Source organism: Terrapene carolina, unplaced genomic scaffold (assembly GCF_002925995.2).
Source record: "Terrapene carolina triunguis isolate 2854851 unplaced genomic scaffold, T_m_triunguis-2.0 Scaffold42, whole genome shotgun sequence".
In the NCBI taxonomy this organism is placed as follows: domain Eukaryota; kingdom Metazoa; phylum Chordata; order Testudines; family Emydidae; genus Terrapene; species Terrapene triunguis.
This window is the reverse complement of record NW_020664393.1, coordinates 52146447-52165535: the sequence shown is the minus strand read 5'-3', so window position 1 is coordinate 52165535 and position 19089 is coordinate 52146447. Positions and strand designations below refer to the sequence as shown.

At 41.7% G+C, this 19089-nt stretch overlaps 1 protein-coding gene across 5 annotated transcripts in view; it reads right to left on the bottom strand.

Moving 5' to 3' along the window:
- The window catches only part of DCDC2C (doublecortin domain containing 2C), a 102417-nt gene that overhangs the window by 69718 nt on the left and 13610 nt on the right, over positions 1-19089 (bottom strand). For 3 of the 5 annotated variants that reach the window (XM_024215795.2, XM_024215796.2, XM_024215797.1), the window contains 3 exons: positions 10990-11066; positions 5711-5842; positions 1027-1164 (listed from right to left, as the gene is read on the bottom strand). In XM_024215795.2, the coding sequence (XP_024071563.1) occupies positions 1027-1164; positions 5711-5842; positions 10990-11066 (347 nt within the window). Of the gene's footprint in view, positions 1-1026; positions 1165-5710; positions 5843-10989; positions 11067-17448; positions 17519-19089 lie in introns of those variants that run through there. The other 2 variants (XM_029912346.1, XM_026653102.1) reach the window with 2 other exon arrangements.

The window sequence follows — 19089 nt, the reverse complement described above, 5'->3', positions numbered from 1 at the left end:
AAAAGATCCAGCAATATAACTCTGGAACAGTAATTGAAAATACATCTTAGATATGAATGATAACTGTGTTTAAGTAATAAGAAAATGCAATGTAATATATATTTATGTGTGTGAGAGAGAGAGAATGCAGTGCTAAGGCTGTGATTTAAAATACACAGAATTTAAGAAATTCAGAGAATACATCACAATAACCATGTGCACTATGAAAGGGTGTTTTAAAAGTATCACATACTATAACTCTTTGGCAAACATTTGTTGCAGAAATAAATGCCAATATATGCCAGTATAGAAATGGCAGATCTTTTAATGGTGAAGCTGCATAAGGCTGGTTATGCAGAAACATGTCTCAGTTTCTCAAAGGCGGCACATGCCCTGACTTTACTATTATACGTTAGATAATCTACAAACTAGCAATGACAGCAGTCACTAAGAACATTAACAAGGTCAGGTCACCTTTTGCCTTCAATATTTAAAAACAAAACAAAAAAACCACTGACAAGGACTGAAACACTTCAGTGAAATGAATCCAAGTATCAGAGGGGTAGCCGTGTTGGTCTGTATCCAGAAAAACAACAAGGAGTCCGGTGGCACCTTAAAGACTAACAGATTTATTTGGGCATAAGCTTTCGTGGGTAAAAAACCCACTTCTTCCATGCATCTGAAGAAGTGGGGTTTTTTACCCATGAAAGCTTAAGCCCAAATAAATCTGTTAGTCTTTAAGGTGCCACCGGACTCCTCGTTGTCAGTGAAATGAATGTTACTGGTACAACAGTCAAACTAAGAAATATGAGACAATGCATTGAACCCAGAAAATCCAAAAAACTATCTGTCAGAAACGATAATGATGGACTTTAATCCCACTGAGCACTCTGACTCTGAACTAGCCAAACTCTGAAGTCCTATGGGACAACTCATATGCTTAAAATTAAGCACATGCTTAAGTTCTTTGCTGGTTCACTGTCAAAGTCCTCAGCATCTTGCATGATCAAGCCCTCCAAATTAAGATTACATTAAGAAAGATCTTACCGCTGAACTTCTGGTGAAACTCTGGAAGAACGCCAGTATGGCAAAGATTTAAACTTCTCTTTGCCCACTGCAACATAATAATGATTATCTTCTAAGCCATCTGAGTTACGTACAGCATGGCCATCCAATGTGTACAGCCTTAAGCAAAAGAAATTGAAATAAAGATTATGAAATAACAATGAATAGAGTATAATGCAATACTTAGACTTGCAGTGCAAATTTCAGGGTTTTTTCAATGCTCCACACAGCTGTGATTCCAGAGAACAGAGGAATTATACACATAAATTAAGTAACTATTTTAATACTGGAGGACAATTCAACATTTTATTGCAAAGCCTTAGAAAGCGAATTAAATAAGAATGAGCTATTTTATATATTTGGGAGCACCATACATAGTGCTGGAGGATGTTCAAAAGATATAGACACTTAGGCTGTGGCTACACTCGAAACTTCAAAGCGCTGCCACGGGAGCGCTCCCGCAGCAGCGCTTTGAAGTGCGAGTGTGGTTGCGTGCCAGCGCTGGGAGAGAGCTCTCCCTGCACTGCAGGTACTCCACCTCCACGAGGGGATTAGCTTACAGCGCTGGGAGCATGGCTCCCAGTGCTGGGGCACTGTTTACACTGGCGCTTTACAGCGCTGTAACTTGCTGCGCTCAGGGGGGTGTTTTTTCACCTCCTGAGCGAGAAAGTTGCAGCGCTGTAAAGTGCTAGTGTAGCCATAGGCTTATAGAAGCAGCAGCCGGTGACATGTTTTGGACCCTTCAGCAACCTCGTGGGGTCGCTGTGACATTAAGCTTGCTATGAAGTTGCAAATCAGCATTGCAGTGAAACATGGGAACTGAGGAAGGCTGAAGAACACTGGATTGACATTTTCAGTTCTTGTCAGCTGCTTCATATCAAGTGGCAGAACAAGATCAGAAATTAGGATATTTGAAGCCAAACCCAGCAATCACTTCCATCAGCACTGGTTCAGTTTCAGCAGCTTTCTTGGTATGAACATATCATTAGAATGGAAGACGACTGAATTCCAAAGTGCATATACCAAGGAATGCTGCTATGGAATGACAAGTTTGCCAGTAATGGACATAATCTGAACATTCAGTCAGTTCAGGTTAGGGATGCAGCCAGAGATCAATCCAAGTGGCACTTGATATGCAAGAAGGCCATGTCCCTTTGAGCTCTGCCATGATGGTGATGATGCAATAGAAAAAGAAACAGCTACAATTATAAAGCAAAAGCTATAATTAAGGTTGCAGCTGGTTTCTATTAAATGAAGACACAATGGACAAGATACTCGGCTGGTGTAAATGGGTGTAGCTAAGTGGAGCTATGCCCAATTTCACCAGCTGAGGAGCTGGTCAAATTTTCTAAAAATGTCATGTTTTGGCTGAACATATCCATGCTTTGTCTCTGAACGTTGGGTTTTCCTATAGAAACAGGGGGAAATCCATTTAGTCAGTTTAGAACTATAATAAGATGGGGAAAATGACACGCATTCTGACCAAGATTTTTTTCATGCACATACTGTAACACAAAAACAGCTGAACCTTGAGGGCCACGAGTTACTTCCCCGAAGGTGCTGGATACCTCTTGCAAGGAACTGAGACAATGGGAGTTGAGGGACTGGAAATTACTGAAGATTTGCACTCTAGTTTTAAAGGGAGAGGCCCAAGTTCCATTGCAAAAAAGTGCATTAATATGTTCACCTACATTTTTGCATACAATTACTGCAATATGTGCAAATCAGGATTTCCAATCACAGACAGGTGGATGCCAAAATCAAAGGGCACAAACCTGCACATATTTTTGTGCATGGACCTCAGACTTCAAAATTATGGTGCAGAAAACTCAAAGTTAGCATGGAATTAGTCCTCTGTGAATAGTGCATTTGCTAACAGAAAAAAAAGTTTTTAATTTGTGGTTATGAATATCTGAAATACTGTAGTGAGTATGGACTAAATCTGAATATGCACACTTCCTGACATATGAACAGAAGTGTAAATAAGGTAGTGGAGAAAACAGATCAGTTACAGATTTTTCAGTTGTTTATATCTTTGACAAACATTTCCGTTTTAGGCTTGTAGTAGGTTGGCCTGTTCCTTTATGGGTCAAGAGGCATGGAGCTAGCTAGGCCTGTTCCATCAGCCCATCTCCACAATAATCAACAGCATCTTAGTCAGAAGGGGCAGAACTAATTGGGATCAGGTAACAGCCTGAAACATCTAGGCCTCATGAAAGGGCTGAGAAGACTATTTGCAGGACCACACCTGGCCTTCTGTGGAAGTCCCTGAAGTAGTGTCTGGAAGAAGGGATGGGAAGAGAGTCCGGACAGCAGGCTGAAGAGGAGCCCAAGGAAGGTCTAAGAACCTAACAACAAGAATTCTTGCTAAAAGCTTGGGACAGATCATCTAGAAGCAACAGAGTAGGGAAAAGACTTGGGTCTATTGGTTGAACACAGTATGACTGTGAGCCGTCAATATGATGTGGCCATGAAAAAAGGCTAATGCAATCCTAGGATGCATCAGACAAGGTATTTCCAGCAAAGATAGGGAAGTGTTATTACCACTATACAAAGCACTGGTGAGACCTCATCTGGAAAACTGTGTGCAATTCTGGGATCCCATGTTTAAGAAAGATTAATTCAAACTGGAACCAGTGCAGAGAAGGGCTACTACGATCATCAGAGGAATGGAGAACCTACCTACCTTACAAGAAGAGACTTAAGGAGCTAGGCTTGTTTGGCCTAATCAAAATGAAGGATGAGGGGAAATACGATTGCTTTCTATAAATACATCAGAGGGGGAAAAAAACAGCAAGGGAGAGGAGTTTTTAAGTTAAGGGGCAATGTTGGCACAAGAACAAATGGATATAAACTGGCCATCAATAAGTTTAGGCTTGACATTAGACAAAGGTTTCTAACCATCAGAGAAATGAAGTTCTGGAACAGCCTTCTAAGGAGAGTAATGGGGACAAAAAGCCTCACTTGTTTTAAGACTGACCTTGATAGGTTTATGAGGGGATGGTATGAGACTGCCTACAATGGCATATGCAACTTCTATTAGCAAATATCTCCAGCAGTCAGAGATGAGAAATGAAATGGAGAGTTACCAAAGAGAATTCTTTTCCAGGGTCTAACTAATCACTATATTTGGGATTGGGAAGGAGTTTTCCCCCAGGTCAGATTTGCAGAGAAGCTGTGGGGGGCGGGGGGGTTCCGGGGTTCCCCTTCCTCTGCAGCATGGGGCATGGGGTCACTTGCTGGTTTGAACTAGAGTGAATGATGGATTCTCTGTAGCCTGAAGTCTTTAAACCAAGATTTGAGGACTTCAGTAACTCAACCAGAAGTTATGGGCCTATTACAGGAGAGTGTGGGTGAGGTGCTGTGGCCTGCAATGACTATGATTATGATGGTCCCTTCTGGCCTTAAAGTCTGTGAGTCTAACCTTTTGTTTATGTGAACTTTTGTTTGGATTTTTGTTATCCCTGAAGGGGGTCCGGACTAGACATGACTTAGCAAGAGAGGTAGGTGTGAAGAGAAACAGGCTGAACAGAGCCAAAAGATCAACAGAGGGCACTAGAGGCAAAGACCCTGCAATACCATGCTCTGACACCAGGAGGCACTGAATGAAACTGCTTACAGTGCCAAAACTTTACACGCTTAACCTAATGGGACATTTTCCTGGAAAATTTGAGACAGAATGGTTGAGCCATTTTTGAATTACCATATGTGAGGATATAATATATGTTCTGGTGTAACCATTAGAATGGTTTCACAGTTTAAAGCTGTTTCCTAAGTGGGTGCTTTGAACAGTATAGATTGTCTCTGAACTGCTACATTGAGGAAGGGACAGAAGTCTGCCCATGGTGTGGACATTTTATTTAAATTCTAAGAAGAGGATCTGTGAGCAGAAAAGAAAATAAATTTCCCATTAATCTGAAGGGCATCCAAGAGCTTTGAACCCAAAAAAATCTAAATTGGGCATATATGTTGAACCCCTTCCTTTCGCCCTCATTCATTTGTCTGTCTATACACTGCAAGCTCCTCAGGGTATGATTTGTCTTCTTTTCTCCCTTCCTTCGTGCCTTCTTTTCTGCTTCGAAACCACATAGCACACTCCAATCACTAACAAAAATAAATAGTCACTAATAAAACAACAACCTTAGCCAAACAGGAAATCAGCTGAAGTTACACCAGTTATAAATTTGACCCACTATTTCACACTTAAAGCATCGGTTAATCTCATCTTCACAACTATGTTAACACTAGTCCATTTTATCTTCCTGACCCCAGCCCTTCCATAAAGACTGTTCCTTTTCAAGAGTAGAAAAGATGTCTTTTATGTTACTCTTGTGATCTTCTCCATTAATGTCTGTACTAAATACAGACCAGGTTTTTAAAGCAAAAAGGTACATACAATGGTGTCCTGATGAACCAAACCAATTGCTCTGAACATTTATTAAATATAGATATATAAAAAGGTACTGAACTAAATGCAATAGGAAACACAAATTCTCAGAAACCTGAAAAAGTCCTGCCCTGGATATTCCGTTTTCTTTCATACATAACCAATCAAAATATTAAATTGTCATTAATAACTGGTGTGGCATATGAATACAAAAAGAATCCTAAATTGCCAGACTCAGGACTTTTGTTAGCTGTATTAAATTACCAGTTGTACTCTTACCTATGAACACCACCGGAGCGAGGAAAGATTTTTTCATTTATTAGTGCAAGGACGCAATTCCAGTTTTTCAGAGTAAACCTGGGTATGATAAATTTTATAGGTGGTATAAGCATATCTCCATTTGTGAAAACACTGCCAAAAGACAAAAGAAGCCATATTTTTTCAGTAGTGAAAGACATAGACAAAAGAAAAACTAAAAATATCAGTTGACAACTTTATGTAATCTGGATCATTAGTAGTGTAGCCATGTAGATTTCAACAATACGTTTTAAATCTTAGTCCATTTCATAAAACATGAAAACTCATCCATAAAAAGACAGAATTGTATCCTTTAATATGTTTCCGTCTGACATGATGGGAGAGTCAGTGAAATATGTCCGCTTGGAGAAGCCAAGAAGAATATAGCCCTTGAAAATTCAATTACTTTCTCTCCATATTGTCCAAAGATGTCCTCACAATTCCCAGAGGAAATAATGTACAATCCTTTAAAAGAGATAATAGAATCAATTGATTTCTTCACTGCTGCCCATATTAGAAAGCTGTTCCTACTCAACCTTAAAGAGTGGCTGGAATCACTTTTTGGCTCACCTCACTTCTTAGAAGGAGTCACAGTAAATAATAGAGCAGTATTGGTCTCTCTAAAAATAATTTTGCTATTTGGGCCATCAGCCCTATAGGCCCCCTCTACAAAAGCAGCCTCACCCTCTGCTGGGAGGGTGGTATTTTATATCAGCAGCAGGGGACAGGGCCAAGAGTAAGCACTGGCTGACTGCAGAGAATGTTCAGGGTCTTGGTGCAGCTTCCAGTAACTCCAGCGGCCCTAAAACATTTTGCTGTAGAGGGGAAGGAGCATTTGTGCTTCTTCACATGCAGAAAAGCAGCATCCCTACCACACAAAATGGACAGAAACTCTGCGGAATGACAGAGGATGTGCTCCTTTGATGTGGTGGAGGGGGCAGTCGAGATCACACATAGACAGTGTGAAATGAGCTCCCTCCTGTTTTCCCTGAATAGCCACATATTAGTACATTGATATTTCTCCCTACCTCCACACACTCCATCCAGATTTTTTTGAGGCATAGGTGTTCTTTTCTCTCAGGCTTGGTCTACACTAACCCCCCAAATCGAACTAAGGTACGCAACTTCAGCTACGTGAATAACGTAGCTGAAGTTCGAAGTACCTTAGTTCGATCTTACCTCGGTCCACACGCGGCAGGCAGGCTCCCCCGTCGACTCCGCGGTACTCCTCTCGTCTAGCTGGAGTACCGCAGTCGACAGCGAGCACTTCCTGGTTCGACTTATCGCGTTCAGACAAGACGCGATAAGTCGAACCCAGAAGTTCGATCGCTCGCCGCCGAACTACCGGGTAAGTGTAGACATACCCTCAGAAGAACAAGCAGTTTCTGCTATCCCACCCCCAAACCCTTGTGCTGATTACATGGGGAGCAATTTAAAGGAGATAATAGGGTTTATCTCCCTAGAAAGGGTGAGGGATCCTGCAGTCCAAAGTAGATTGAAACAGGAGGAGAAGCTTTGACCTCCTCACCAAGGAGGAAGACCAACTGTGGGGGAGCACAGCTTGGCTAAACCAGGGAGTGGAGAGAGAGCACCTCTCTGCTTCAAACCAGCTAAATTAAAAAGACTAAGACTGGTCTATTAGTCAACATGACCCTCGTCTCTATAAAGCACAGGTGGTGATTTGAACAATGTCTGAATATGTTTTATTATTTCCTTATTACTCTTCAAGATGCCACTAACATTCTAATGAGATTGTATCCCATTAACAAAAATGAGTAGTGCAACAATCCAAAACTGACTACATATTTTGTGGACCTGCCTACACTGAATCACCAAACTGTGCTACCTACCTGGTTCTGCTTAGCATGGTATGGCACATCCAAAATGCCAAAACTGCATGAGGCAGAACCATGCTATAACCATGTGGTAGGTTCTACACAAGACTTGGCATCAGGTGACTGCAGCCTACACAAAAGCCCTAAAACAGGGCTGTCAAACTCCTCCAGTGGGGAGGGCTGAGTTCCATTTGTAGGTATAGTTGTTAGACTGGAATATACACTTGGGGCTGTTTACTACGTAAAAGCAGATTTATCCAAGAGCAGAGGTGAGCATAAAGATCACAGATATGGCCTTTATGTAGCAACTGAATGTTCAGGGTCATATGCTGCGACTCTCACTCACAGTGAGTAATACCTGCTCCATAAATGTTAGTCCTATTAAAACCATGTTTCCCTTTCCCTTTTTCTCTTCCCTTCTTTTGTTCCTTTTCAACTCAGGGCTTGTCTACACTACCACTTACTTCGGTATAACTTACGTCACTCAGGAGTGTGAATAATCCACACCCCTGAGCGACGTAAGTTACACCAACCTAAGTGCCGGTGTAGATAGTGCTATGTTGGTGGGAGAACATAGCTATCACCTCTTGCAGAGGTGGAATAATTAAGTCAATGAGAGAGCTCTCTCCCATCAGCTCAGAGCGTCTTCACCAGTTACAGCTTCCAGATCCTACACCAATATATAGTAGCTGAGAGCCTGCTCTAACTCCCACCATTCTTGTAAGGTCCATAATTGACTTTGCATCTGTGCAAAATGAATGTAGCATTTTGGAGACATGCCCCTACATGAGGCAAGAGGGGAGGGCTGGGAAAGGAGCCAGCTGTGCCAGCTTTATGTCAGCAGAGAATTTTGCTATGCAAGGAGAGTTCTCCACTAGCCAGCTATGGCTGGAATTCAGCCACTTTATGCTACCCAAGTGGTGAAAAGCTGTTGCAATGCCCATGAGAATCGACCTTTATGTTTCTCCTTCCTCATCCCAACATTGTTTTGTTACATCACATGGGAACTTAGATTATATGTCACTTGAAACAGGGACCAGGTATTAGTTACATGTAATTCAGGGCACCTAGCACATATCTGAACACTGTAAAAATTAATTGCCAATTATGAATTTATAAGTGCTTTGTTCAGTTCAGCTTTAAATACCCTATGCACTTGGGCTTCCACCCATCCCTTTGACTTTTAATTTTCCTCAAGAGCATCTGTGCACTATATTTTGTAAATACACACTGAAGTTACCTGTACCATAGTACCACTCCCTGTATCGGTTAATACTGTTGTATGGTCAATGCTTCCCATGAACACATGAACATGAACACTACTCGTAAAAAGTATAAAAAATAATAATAATCATAATTCCTGAGATGAATAGTACAGTATGTCAAATTTCAGCCAAGAGCAAATGTGTGTGTCTGGATGCCACTTTAAAACAATATTTTAAAATAATGAAGGCTGGGTTTGGAAGATATTTGGGGCCATCTAGTGGAATTTTCAGCAAATTAATATAAAACACAGAGATCATGCATTAAAACAGTGAATTAGATTTACAAAAAAAGTGTTGCTATGGTACATTTTAAATTCCATTATTTTCTGAACTATTTTAATGGATGTAATTTTTATAGAATAAAATTAAGAACAAAATAGCCTACACAAAGGAAAAAGTGCCTGTCGGTGAGAAATATCAAACTGTAGAATAATCCCCTAACAGATGATTTGGAGGGTCCAAACATTTAAAACCAGATTAGACAAAGCACTAGAAAACATATTGTAGGGAGCAAGCCTGGACTAGATGACCTAATGGATCTTTTTTATCTCTAAGTTCAGTTATTTTAATTTACTCATGGAAAACATCCAGTATTTGAGAGTTATGTATATAAATAAAAACCCTCTTCCTTTCTTTGAAGTAGCAATTCAAATCATATGTGATGTCATAAATACTCTTTAGTCTACATTTTTGAATCTCAATTCTTTTTGAGTTTGATGCTGACATTATTTTAAACTGCTTTAAGGCTATGGAAGATTAAACATTTCAGCATTGGCCTGTTAGTTACATTTCTCACCAGAAGCACAATACCTTTGGATTCTGAAAACTGCACTGACTTCCTATTTACTTCTGGGTGCAATTTAAAAGTTATTGGTTTTAACCTCAAAAGTCTTGAATGGATTGGATCATGATTACATCAGAAACCACCTCTTTCCCCACATGATACCATAACAGCTGAGATTATACAAAACTCCTGGGCTAAAAAACACCTCTTTATTTAATTGCATGGAGTATGGAAGGCAGGCCATTCTTAGAGTAGGATCCTCAAATGGAGGTGTAAAATGAATTTTACATTTGCAAGAGCCCAAATCTGTTAACTTTAGGTCTAGTGCAACCTCATTTATTTTTCCCAAGCTTCAACTAGGAAAGAGAAGTTGTTGGCAGGGGGCGATGGCAGAGGCTGAATGATTAATTGGGATTCAGATAATCTTATTATTGTCTTTTGGATTTTGTGACTTCTTGTAACTTAAATATTTGTACATGCATCCAGTAGGAACAATGGACATTTTAAAAGTTGAAAAAATAAGTAAATAAAATACATAAACTTTGAAAAGGGCTCTTCTTGGAATGCTCATCACTTTAAATAACCTATGAGTATTAGCACTGTAGTTCTCTCAAATGAAACTTAAAGTGGCATCATATGTTAAAGCACAACGCATTTTTGGCTCTTCTCCTCCACATCCAGTGTTTCCTTCCCCACTTCTTGTGCAACAGAACTGCACTGCTTCCACTGCCTGCAGAGCATCAAACTTGTATTGGAGGTAGTGCAGCCATACAACACGCTTCCTTATCAACAACATATGGAGGGCAGTATATTTCATCACAGACCAATATCAAGTGTGACCATCCCTTTGCAACTCCCTCCTTTTGTACCCCTATGAGAATCTGCTTATTTTTGATCCCTCCATTCATGGCAATTCACTGTTTTAAAAATCTATTTTAGTGATTCTAATACAGATTTTTTTTAAATATGACTTTCATCTTAAGTGTCCTTTTACAATATTATCTGAGACACAAAAAAGCTACATCACATAATTCCCTAGAATATGTAATTTTTTTTCCAAAAAATAGTTTGCTGCCAAAAAATTCAATCAATATAATTATAATGCATGCAATGCCCTCTCTCTTGCCCCTCCCTCCCTCTACAATGACAGAGGGAGCCAAATTTTGCTCTGGCTCACACATGATGATACAAATTACACTTAAATTAATAGGAGCGTAAATCAAGACTGAATTTGCTCTTTCAAATTATGTTTGTTTTACCTGAAATTTATTATAAACATTTCTCTTTCCACTGAACTAGACATATGGAGTTTTGTATATATTATAGGTGCAGAATATTTAAAACCAAATCTAGAGTTTTGATTCACAACATACTTACTTGATATTACGTGGCTTATTACTGATCAATTGCCACCTGGAAGGCACACGTATTTTACTATGAACTACTGGTTTAATCTGCAAGAAAAATAAAACACATTATGCGGGATGTTTAAAACATTTTAATCTTAAAAGTGCTGCTCAGATATATACATGGCAGACCCAGGTTCAAACGTTAGAGAGTCATAGAGCCATAGAGTTTAAGTCCAGAAGAGACCACCGGATCATTTAGTCTACCCTCCTGTATATCAAAGGCTACAACACTACTAAACCCAATAACCAAAATTAGACCCAAGTATTATAGACTATAGGAGACTAGACTATTACGTCCACAGGCAGTGAACATGAGGAACCAATGTGCACCAGTGATCAAGGCCCCCACAATGGCAGGGAAATGATTAAGTGAGATATACCCAGATAATTCTGGCAAGTGACCCACATCTGCAGAGGCAGGTGAAAAAAATCCCAAGACCATGGCCAATCTGACCTGGGGGAAGATTCTGTCCAGATCCAACATATGATGATCAGTTAGACCCTAAGTATGTGAGCAAGAATCAGCCAGCCACGCACCTGAGAGAGAGAATTCTTGGTGCCACCTCAGAGCCATGTCCCCCCTCCGCCTCCCACCCAGAGACTCATCTCCAGCCATGGCCATCCCTGATGCATCCTTTAGAGGAAGGAAATTAAACATATATATACACACAGACATAAGAGATAAAGACATAAGACACAAACTGGAAGTGAGCCCAGGGCTGCTGGTCCCTGCCTTCTACCATCTCAAGCAACCGCATCATACAATCACACTCATAAATTTGTCCAGCTCTCTCTTAAAACAAGTTAAGTTGCTCTCCCCCCCCCCCCCCCGACTCCTATTGGGAGACTGTTCCAGAACCTCACCCCTCTGATGGTTAGAATTAGAAACTTCCTTTTAATTTCCAACCTGAATTTTTTCATGGCCAATTTATATCAATTTGTTCTTATGCCAACACTGTCTGTTAGCTTAAATGCACTCTAGTAGCGATGCCAGAGCAGCAGCAGTCCCGGTGCAGACCCGGAGCAGTGGTCCCCGGGATCCTCAGAGCAGCGGGTGGCCGGGGGCAGTCAGCCTCTGGCGCTGGAGCAGGAGCCAGCCATCAGCCCCTGGCTCCCCAAAGCAGCGGTGCCCCAAGATCCCCCAGAGCAGCTAAGATTTAGTCAAGGCTATTTATAGTAAAAATCATGGACAGGTTAAGGGGCCATGAATTTTTGTTTATTGCCCATGACCTGTCCATGACTTTTATTAAAAATACCCATGACTAAATCTTAGCCTTATTTATAACCTATCCAATCCCAATGCAATTAATTACTTTGCAGGAGCTGTAAACCATTGCAGAAGTTGGCTCTTTTCTTCCATAGGTTAGTGAAAAGACAAAAAGGACAAAAAACTGATTCAATATGCAGACCATAGCAGTATACTTACTTATGCTTTGATGATTGCCTGCGTGTGTGTGTGTGTGTGTGTGTGTGTGTATTTATTAATATTATTGAACAATAAAACCATGGAACGATCTTCTGTATGATTGACTGGCAGTCTGTTTGCATATTTTGATACAATGTTCTCGGTTAACTGTTCTATAACACATCAGGAACCACCTGTGACCACTCCTCACCTATTAACATTTAATATAGTGCAGTAGGATTCACAAGCGTGCCCCTTCCCCTTAAGATATTGCCAATAATGGACTGTACTCAATTTTGAAGTTTTTTAAGTAAAACATTGAGAAATATCAAGCATGTTTTGTTGCTTGTGTTGTAATAATACAAACAATAGTCCTCATCTTGCCAACTCTTATTACCTGGTACAGTGTTTACTACCATTACTCCCACTATCCATTTTAAGTTCTTATATGGCACCCATTACCAAAGTATCTGACATCTTCACAGTCTTTAATGTGTTTATGTTCCCAAAATCCTAGTAAGACAGGGAAGCGCTACTACAGCCATTTTAGAGAAGGACAACTGAGGCCCAGAAATGCTCGTCTACACAATAAAGTTATAAGCTAAGGTGTGAATTTAAACCAATATAATTACAACATAATAACTCCCTATGTGGACACTCGAGTATGAAAGTGCCTTTTTTCAGTTTAGCTTGTGTCACTTTAGAAGGAGTTTAAGCTAAACCAAAAAACCCGCACTCTTATTCTGGGATAAGTGTGTCCACCTGGGGATACCACCAGCATAACTATATCAGTTTAACAACATTGGTATAACTGTTGTGCCAATATTTTAAAAAGGATAAATGAGATGACCCGGGTAACTATAGGTCTATCAGCCTGCAGCAATTTCTGGCAAAATAATGGAAAGATTAATAAAGAATTAAAGAAAGGTAATACAATGAATGCCAATCAACATGAGTTTATAGAAAATAGACCCTGTCAAAGTAATTTGAATTTTTTTCTTTATTACATTATAAGTTTGGGTGATAAAGGTAATAGTGTTAATGTAATGTATTTTGACATCTTTAAGGCATTTCACTTGGTACCACATGACATTTTGATTAAAAAACTAGAACAATACAAAATTAATGTGGCACACATTGAATTGGTTAAAAGCTGGCTAATAGATAGGTCTCAAAATGTAATTGTAAGCAGGGAATCTTCAAATGGGTACATTTCTAATGAGGTCCAACAAGGATCACTTCTTGGCCCTATGCTATTTAACATTTTTATCAATGGCCTCGAAAAAAACATAAAAAGAACAGGAGTACTTGTGGCACCTTAGAGACTAACAAATTTATTAGAGCATAAGCTTTCGTGGGCTACAACCCACTTCTTCGGATGCTTATGCTCTAATAAATTTGTTAGTCTCTAAGGTGCCACAAGTACTCCTGTTCTTTTTGCGGATACAGACTAACACGGCTGCTACTCTGAAAAAAACATAAAATCAGCACTGATAAAGTTTGCAGATTACATAAAAATTGGGGGAGCAGTAAATAATGAAGAGGACAGGTCACTAAGACAGAGAGATCCGGATCATTTGGTAAGATGGGTGCAAGCAAAAAATAAATGCTTTTAATATAGCCAAATGTAAAGATATACATCTAGGAACAACGAATGCTGGGCATACTTACAGGATGGGGAACTCTAACCTGGGAAGCAGTGACTCGGAAAAAGACTTGGAGGTCACGCTGGATAATCAGCTGAACATAAAATCCCAGTGCGACACTGGCCAAAAGGACAAAGGCAATCCTTAAACATAAAACAGGGGAATCTTGAGTAGGAGTAGAGAGATTAGTTTATATCTGTATATGGCACTAATGTGACCCCTGCTGAAATACTGTGTCCAGTTCTAGTGTCCAACTCAAGAAAAATGTTGACAAATTGGAGAGGGTTCAGAGAAGAGCCATGAAAATGATTAAAAGATTAGAAAACATGCCTTATAGTGATAGACTCAAGGAATCAATCTATTTAGCTTAAACAAAGAAAAGGTTAAGGTGTGACTTGATTACATTCTTCAAGTACCTACATGAGGAACAAATATTTGATAATAGGCTCTTCAATCTAGCAGACAAAGTTATAATACAATCCAAAGATTGGAAGTTGAAGCTAGACAAATTCAGACTGGAAATAAGGTGTAAAATTTTATTAGTGAACGTAATGCCATTGGAACAATTTACTAAGAGTTATGGTGGATTCTCCATCACTGGCAATTTTTAAATCAAGACTGGATGTTTTTTCTAAAAGATATGCTCCAGGAATTATTTTGGGGAAGTGCTATGGCCAGTGTTAAGGAGCTGTCCAGAGTATTTTGGGATGACTAACTGTGATGGGATTGGTGAGGTCTGAAGGCATAGAATAATGAATAGTGCTTAATAAAATGATGTAGTATACATAAACATGGATTTATACACTAGTTTTATTTATGTACGGTCATTTGAGTTATTTTATTCATGTAAATATAATAAAATAAAACAGTTTTAATGGATAAAATGAAACAAGTAATTCCCAAAAAATAAAATGAAAAATTATAAAACAATGTCATGGTGCTCGACTTATAACATTGATTCCAACAATCATTTCTGGGTTAGCATTACCTTAAGGGCAAAGCCCTAAACCAGAAATCACTAAGGAATCACTCCTGCAAACACAATGGGACTACTCACATGAGTAAGGACCACTCATGCAAAGGTTTGGTGGACTGGGCCTGTAAGAGATTGGGGCCTGTCTTATAGTACCCTCTTCCAACTGGACCCTGGCTGGCTCTTGCTGAGCCAGTGCCCTCCCTGGGGAAACTCGGCCTGGAACCTTCTCGTCGAGTCCAGGGAAAGTAGTTTCCAGCACGATCAGTTGTTGTGGTTTCTTTTTCCTTTTATTCCAAGTCTCCTCAACAAAGAAGATCAAAATTTTCCCAGGTCTGTCCCTACCCCACTCTCTGAGCTGGGAAGAAGTAGGAGCACTCGGTCCCCAGACTGGAATTCCCTGGCTCTAGCCCCTTTATTATATTGTCACATTCCATCATGGGGCATTCCCTGTTGGATGAGCCCAGGTTGCCTGCAGTGATAACATACCAGAGCCATTCACAGGAGGGCAATGGTGGTTCCTTGGAAGCCTGGGACTTTGGGGCCCCTGTTCTGGGTGTAGGGTCCCATGGATGGGGTAAAATTTTGGTAGACTCTCGCTGGGTTGGTAGGTTCTCTCTCACTGCCTTTCTAAATGTGGCTAGCTGACCGAGAGTCTGGCCTTCCCACCCGTAGGTAATTCAGCCTCCATGAATCCCTCAGTTGTCTCGACCACCTCTGCCATGGATGCAGGCCAAAACCATTGAACCCAGGCTTGTACCACCATACGGAGAATGGGTGGGTATTGTTCTAGGCCAATATTGTCAATAAGCCCCACCACTGTCTCAGCCTCTAGTTTTAGCCATTGGGTAGTCCCAGAGCCACTGAGCTATTGCCCAGGGGCATGCCCCATTAAGGAATGTCTCCAACCAAAATATCTTCCAGTAAGCTTCTGTAGAAAGACAGAAGTGGTCCATGATGGCAGCCTTTTGTATTGCATAGGATTGTGCTTCATCCACACTCAGGGACCAATATGCTGCTTGGGCCTCACCAGTGAGTTATGGGACCAGCCACGCTGCCCAGGAACTCTTCTCCCAGCCCACTCGAAGGTGGTCAGGTAGGCCTCTGGGTCATCAGTGCTGCCCCCCATCTTGGTCAAGATGAGACATGGCTGTTTCTGTCTCCCCACAGCTGCTATGAGAGTAAGCAGCCCATCTCTTCTTGGAACGGTCTGTTCCACTCAAGCTCAGATAGCTGGGCTTCCTGCAAGCATTGCTGGGAGGCCAGGAGTACCTTGTGGAACTGACGATTCCTTTCATTTTCCACCTGCTGTTGATTCACCATCATTTGGAGTATCTCCTCCATGGCCCTTCTTTATGGAAGGGGTTCAGATCTACAGGCACTGCATGTAAAAGATTGGGGCCTGTCTTATAACGCTTTCTTCCGGCTGCACCCCAGCTTGCTCTTTCTGAGCCAGCAAAGTCCCTGGGGGAATTCTACCTGGAATCTTCTCACTGAGTCCAGGGAAGGCAATTTCCAGCAGGGTCAGTTGTTGTGGTTTCTTTTTTCTATGTCTTGCACTTAGGACGGAAGAATCCCATGCACTGCTACAGACTAGGGACTGAGTGACTAGGCAGCAGTTCTGCAGAAAAGGACCTAGGGGTTACAGTGGACAAGAAGCTGGATATGAGTCGACAGTGTGTCCTTGTTGCCAAGAAGGCTAACGGCATTTTGGGCTGTATAAGTAGGAGCATAGCCAGCAGATCGAGGGAAGTGATCATTCCCCTCTATTCGACATTGGTAAGGCCTCATCTGGAGTACTGTGTCCAGTTTTGGGCCCCACACTACAAGAAGGATGTGGGAAAATTGGAAAGAGTCCAGAGGAGGGCAACAAAAATGATTAGAGGGCTGGAGCACATGACTTATGAGCAGAGGCTGAGGGAACTGGGATTATTTAGTCTGCAGAAGAGAAGAATGAGGGGGGATTTGATAGCTGCTTTCAACTATCTGAAAGGGGGTTCCAAAGAGGATGGATCTAGGCAGTTCTCAGTGGTACCAGATGACAGAACAAGGAGTAATGGTCTCAAGTTGCAGTGGGGGAGGTTTAGGTTGGATATTAGGAAAAACTTTTTCACTAGGAGGGTGGTGAAGCACTGGAATGGGTTACCTAGGGATGTGGTGTAATCTCCTTCCTTAGAGGTTTTTAAGGTCAGGCTTGACAAAGCCCAGGCTGGGATGATTTAGTTGAGGACTGGTCCTGCTTTGAGCAGGGGGTTGGACTAGATGACCTCCTAAGGTCCCTTCCAACCCTGATATTCTATGATTCTATGATTCTTTTAGTCTCCTCAACAAACAAGATCAAAACTTTCCAAGGTCTGTCCCTCACCCCCTGTAGTTCTTCAGTCCAAAGTTCCTGGCTCTTACCTCAGAGCCTTTTGGTAACAGGATTTCCCCAGTCTCCCTTCTGTTCATTTTTGTTTCTAGGAGCAGTTCTTCCCAGCAGTAGCTACAGCCTCTAGAAGGTATTGCAGTTCTTCCTCTCCATTCCCTGCTATTCCTTTTATGAGGATCAGCAAGTTAAGCTGCAGGTCTTTTCCTGCAGGTGCAGCAGGAGAAGCTAATCAGCCAGCCAGCCCTCTGCTGGCCTCCAACCTCAGTCAAATAATAACCCTTATACCTTCACAGGGCCCTAAATCTGTATATGGAATTTCAATGAACTACTATTCCTTAGGGAGCTTGAACAGTGGTTTCACATTCAGAAAACACTATAAACTAGGAAAGATTTTGCAAAGCATAACGGGAGACAGACAGAAGATACAGAAAATGTAACAGTTTAGATTAACTGTTAAAAACCAGGTCACAAGCATGATTCAGAGAATTCATCAGTTTAATTTGAACTCTGGTGTTTCAGTTCCTACAGGAGTAAGAGCAACTGTTTGTTGTATTTTTATTACTTTTCTCCATTGCACCAAAAAGCAATAATTGACATTATCCTACTCAGTTTCACTACTTCTCCAACTGCACCATAGCGAGACACACTATGCTGGAGCTGCACATGAATGATCCTACTCCTGCTTCTGGGCATGCTAGTTATTCTTTCCCTCCCCCTTCCTCCTCTGCCCTGACAGTAGCATATGATCAGCACTGAGGATCCAGCAGAAGCAAAAATTAAAACCCAAGTAGAATTGCATCAGTTCTACCCTAGCACTCTCACTAGTGCTGCTGGCAAAGTGCCAAAAGCAGGAGTGGCGCAGACAGTTCTTCCAGTCAAGGATCCTGGGCTTAGATATGAAAGTGACTGGCAACAGAGAAAAGCCTATGATGATAAATAAGGGTACAATTCTGTGATGCTGTAACTTTCCGGGATCTCTGGGACTTCTTCCACAGTGGCAGGGCTGGAGCAGCTGTCCGTCCCAGGACCGCCGAAGCAGCGGCCCCAGGGCTAAAGCAGAACCCAGGATTGGGTAAGCCCTTCTGGGGCTGGAGCAGCAGCAGTCAGTCCCTGCCGTGGGGTAGCAGAGGGGCTGGAGCAGCTGGCAAGCAGCCAGCCCCAGACCTGCCGGAGCAGCAGTCCCCAGGCCCACCAGAGCAGCGGCCAGCAGTCAGCCCTGGGACTGCCGGAGCAGCTGGCGAGCAGGTTGACCTCTGTAGCAGCAATCCCCTGGAGCAACAGCCCCAGGGCTGAAGCAGCGGCTGGGGTTGGGTCAGCTCCCCTGGGGCTGCAGGAGCAGCAGCGGGCCTGGAGCAGCTGCCGGAGGTCAGCTCCCCAGCAGTGCTCAACTGTTATTCCCCCACAGCGTATTTTTAGTAAAAGTCAGGGACTCGTCATGGGCTTCCATGAATTTTTGGTTATTGCCCACGACCTGTCCCTGACTTTTACTAAAAATACCCGTGACGGATTCTTAACCTTAATGATAAACATTTATAGCACAGGCTTCTTCGCTGAAGGATTCTCCCAGAGGACTTTAAACAAACAATATTAAAGGGATGGGGTGGCCATGTGTAAGAAACCACAAATTTCTTTATCTTGTGTCATATTTAGCCTTCCCTTTCCCCCCCCCCCCC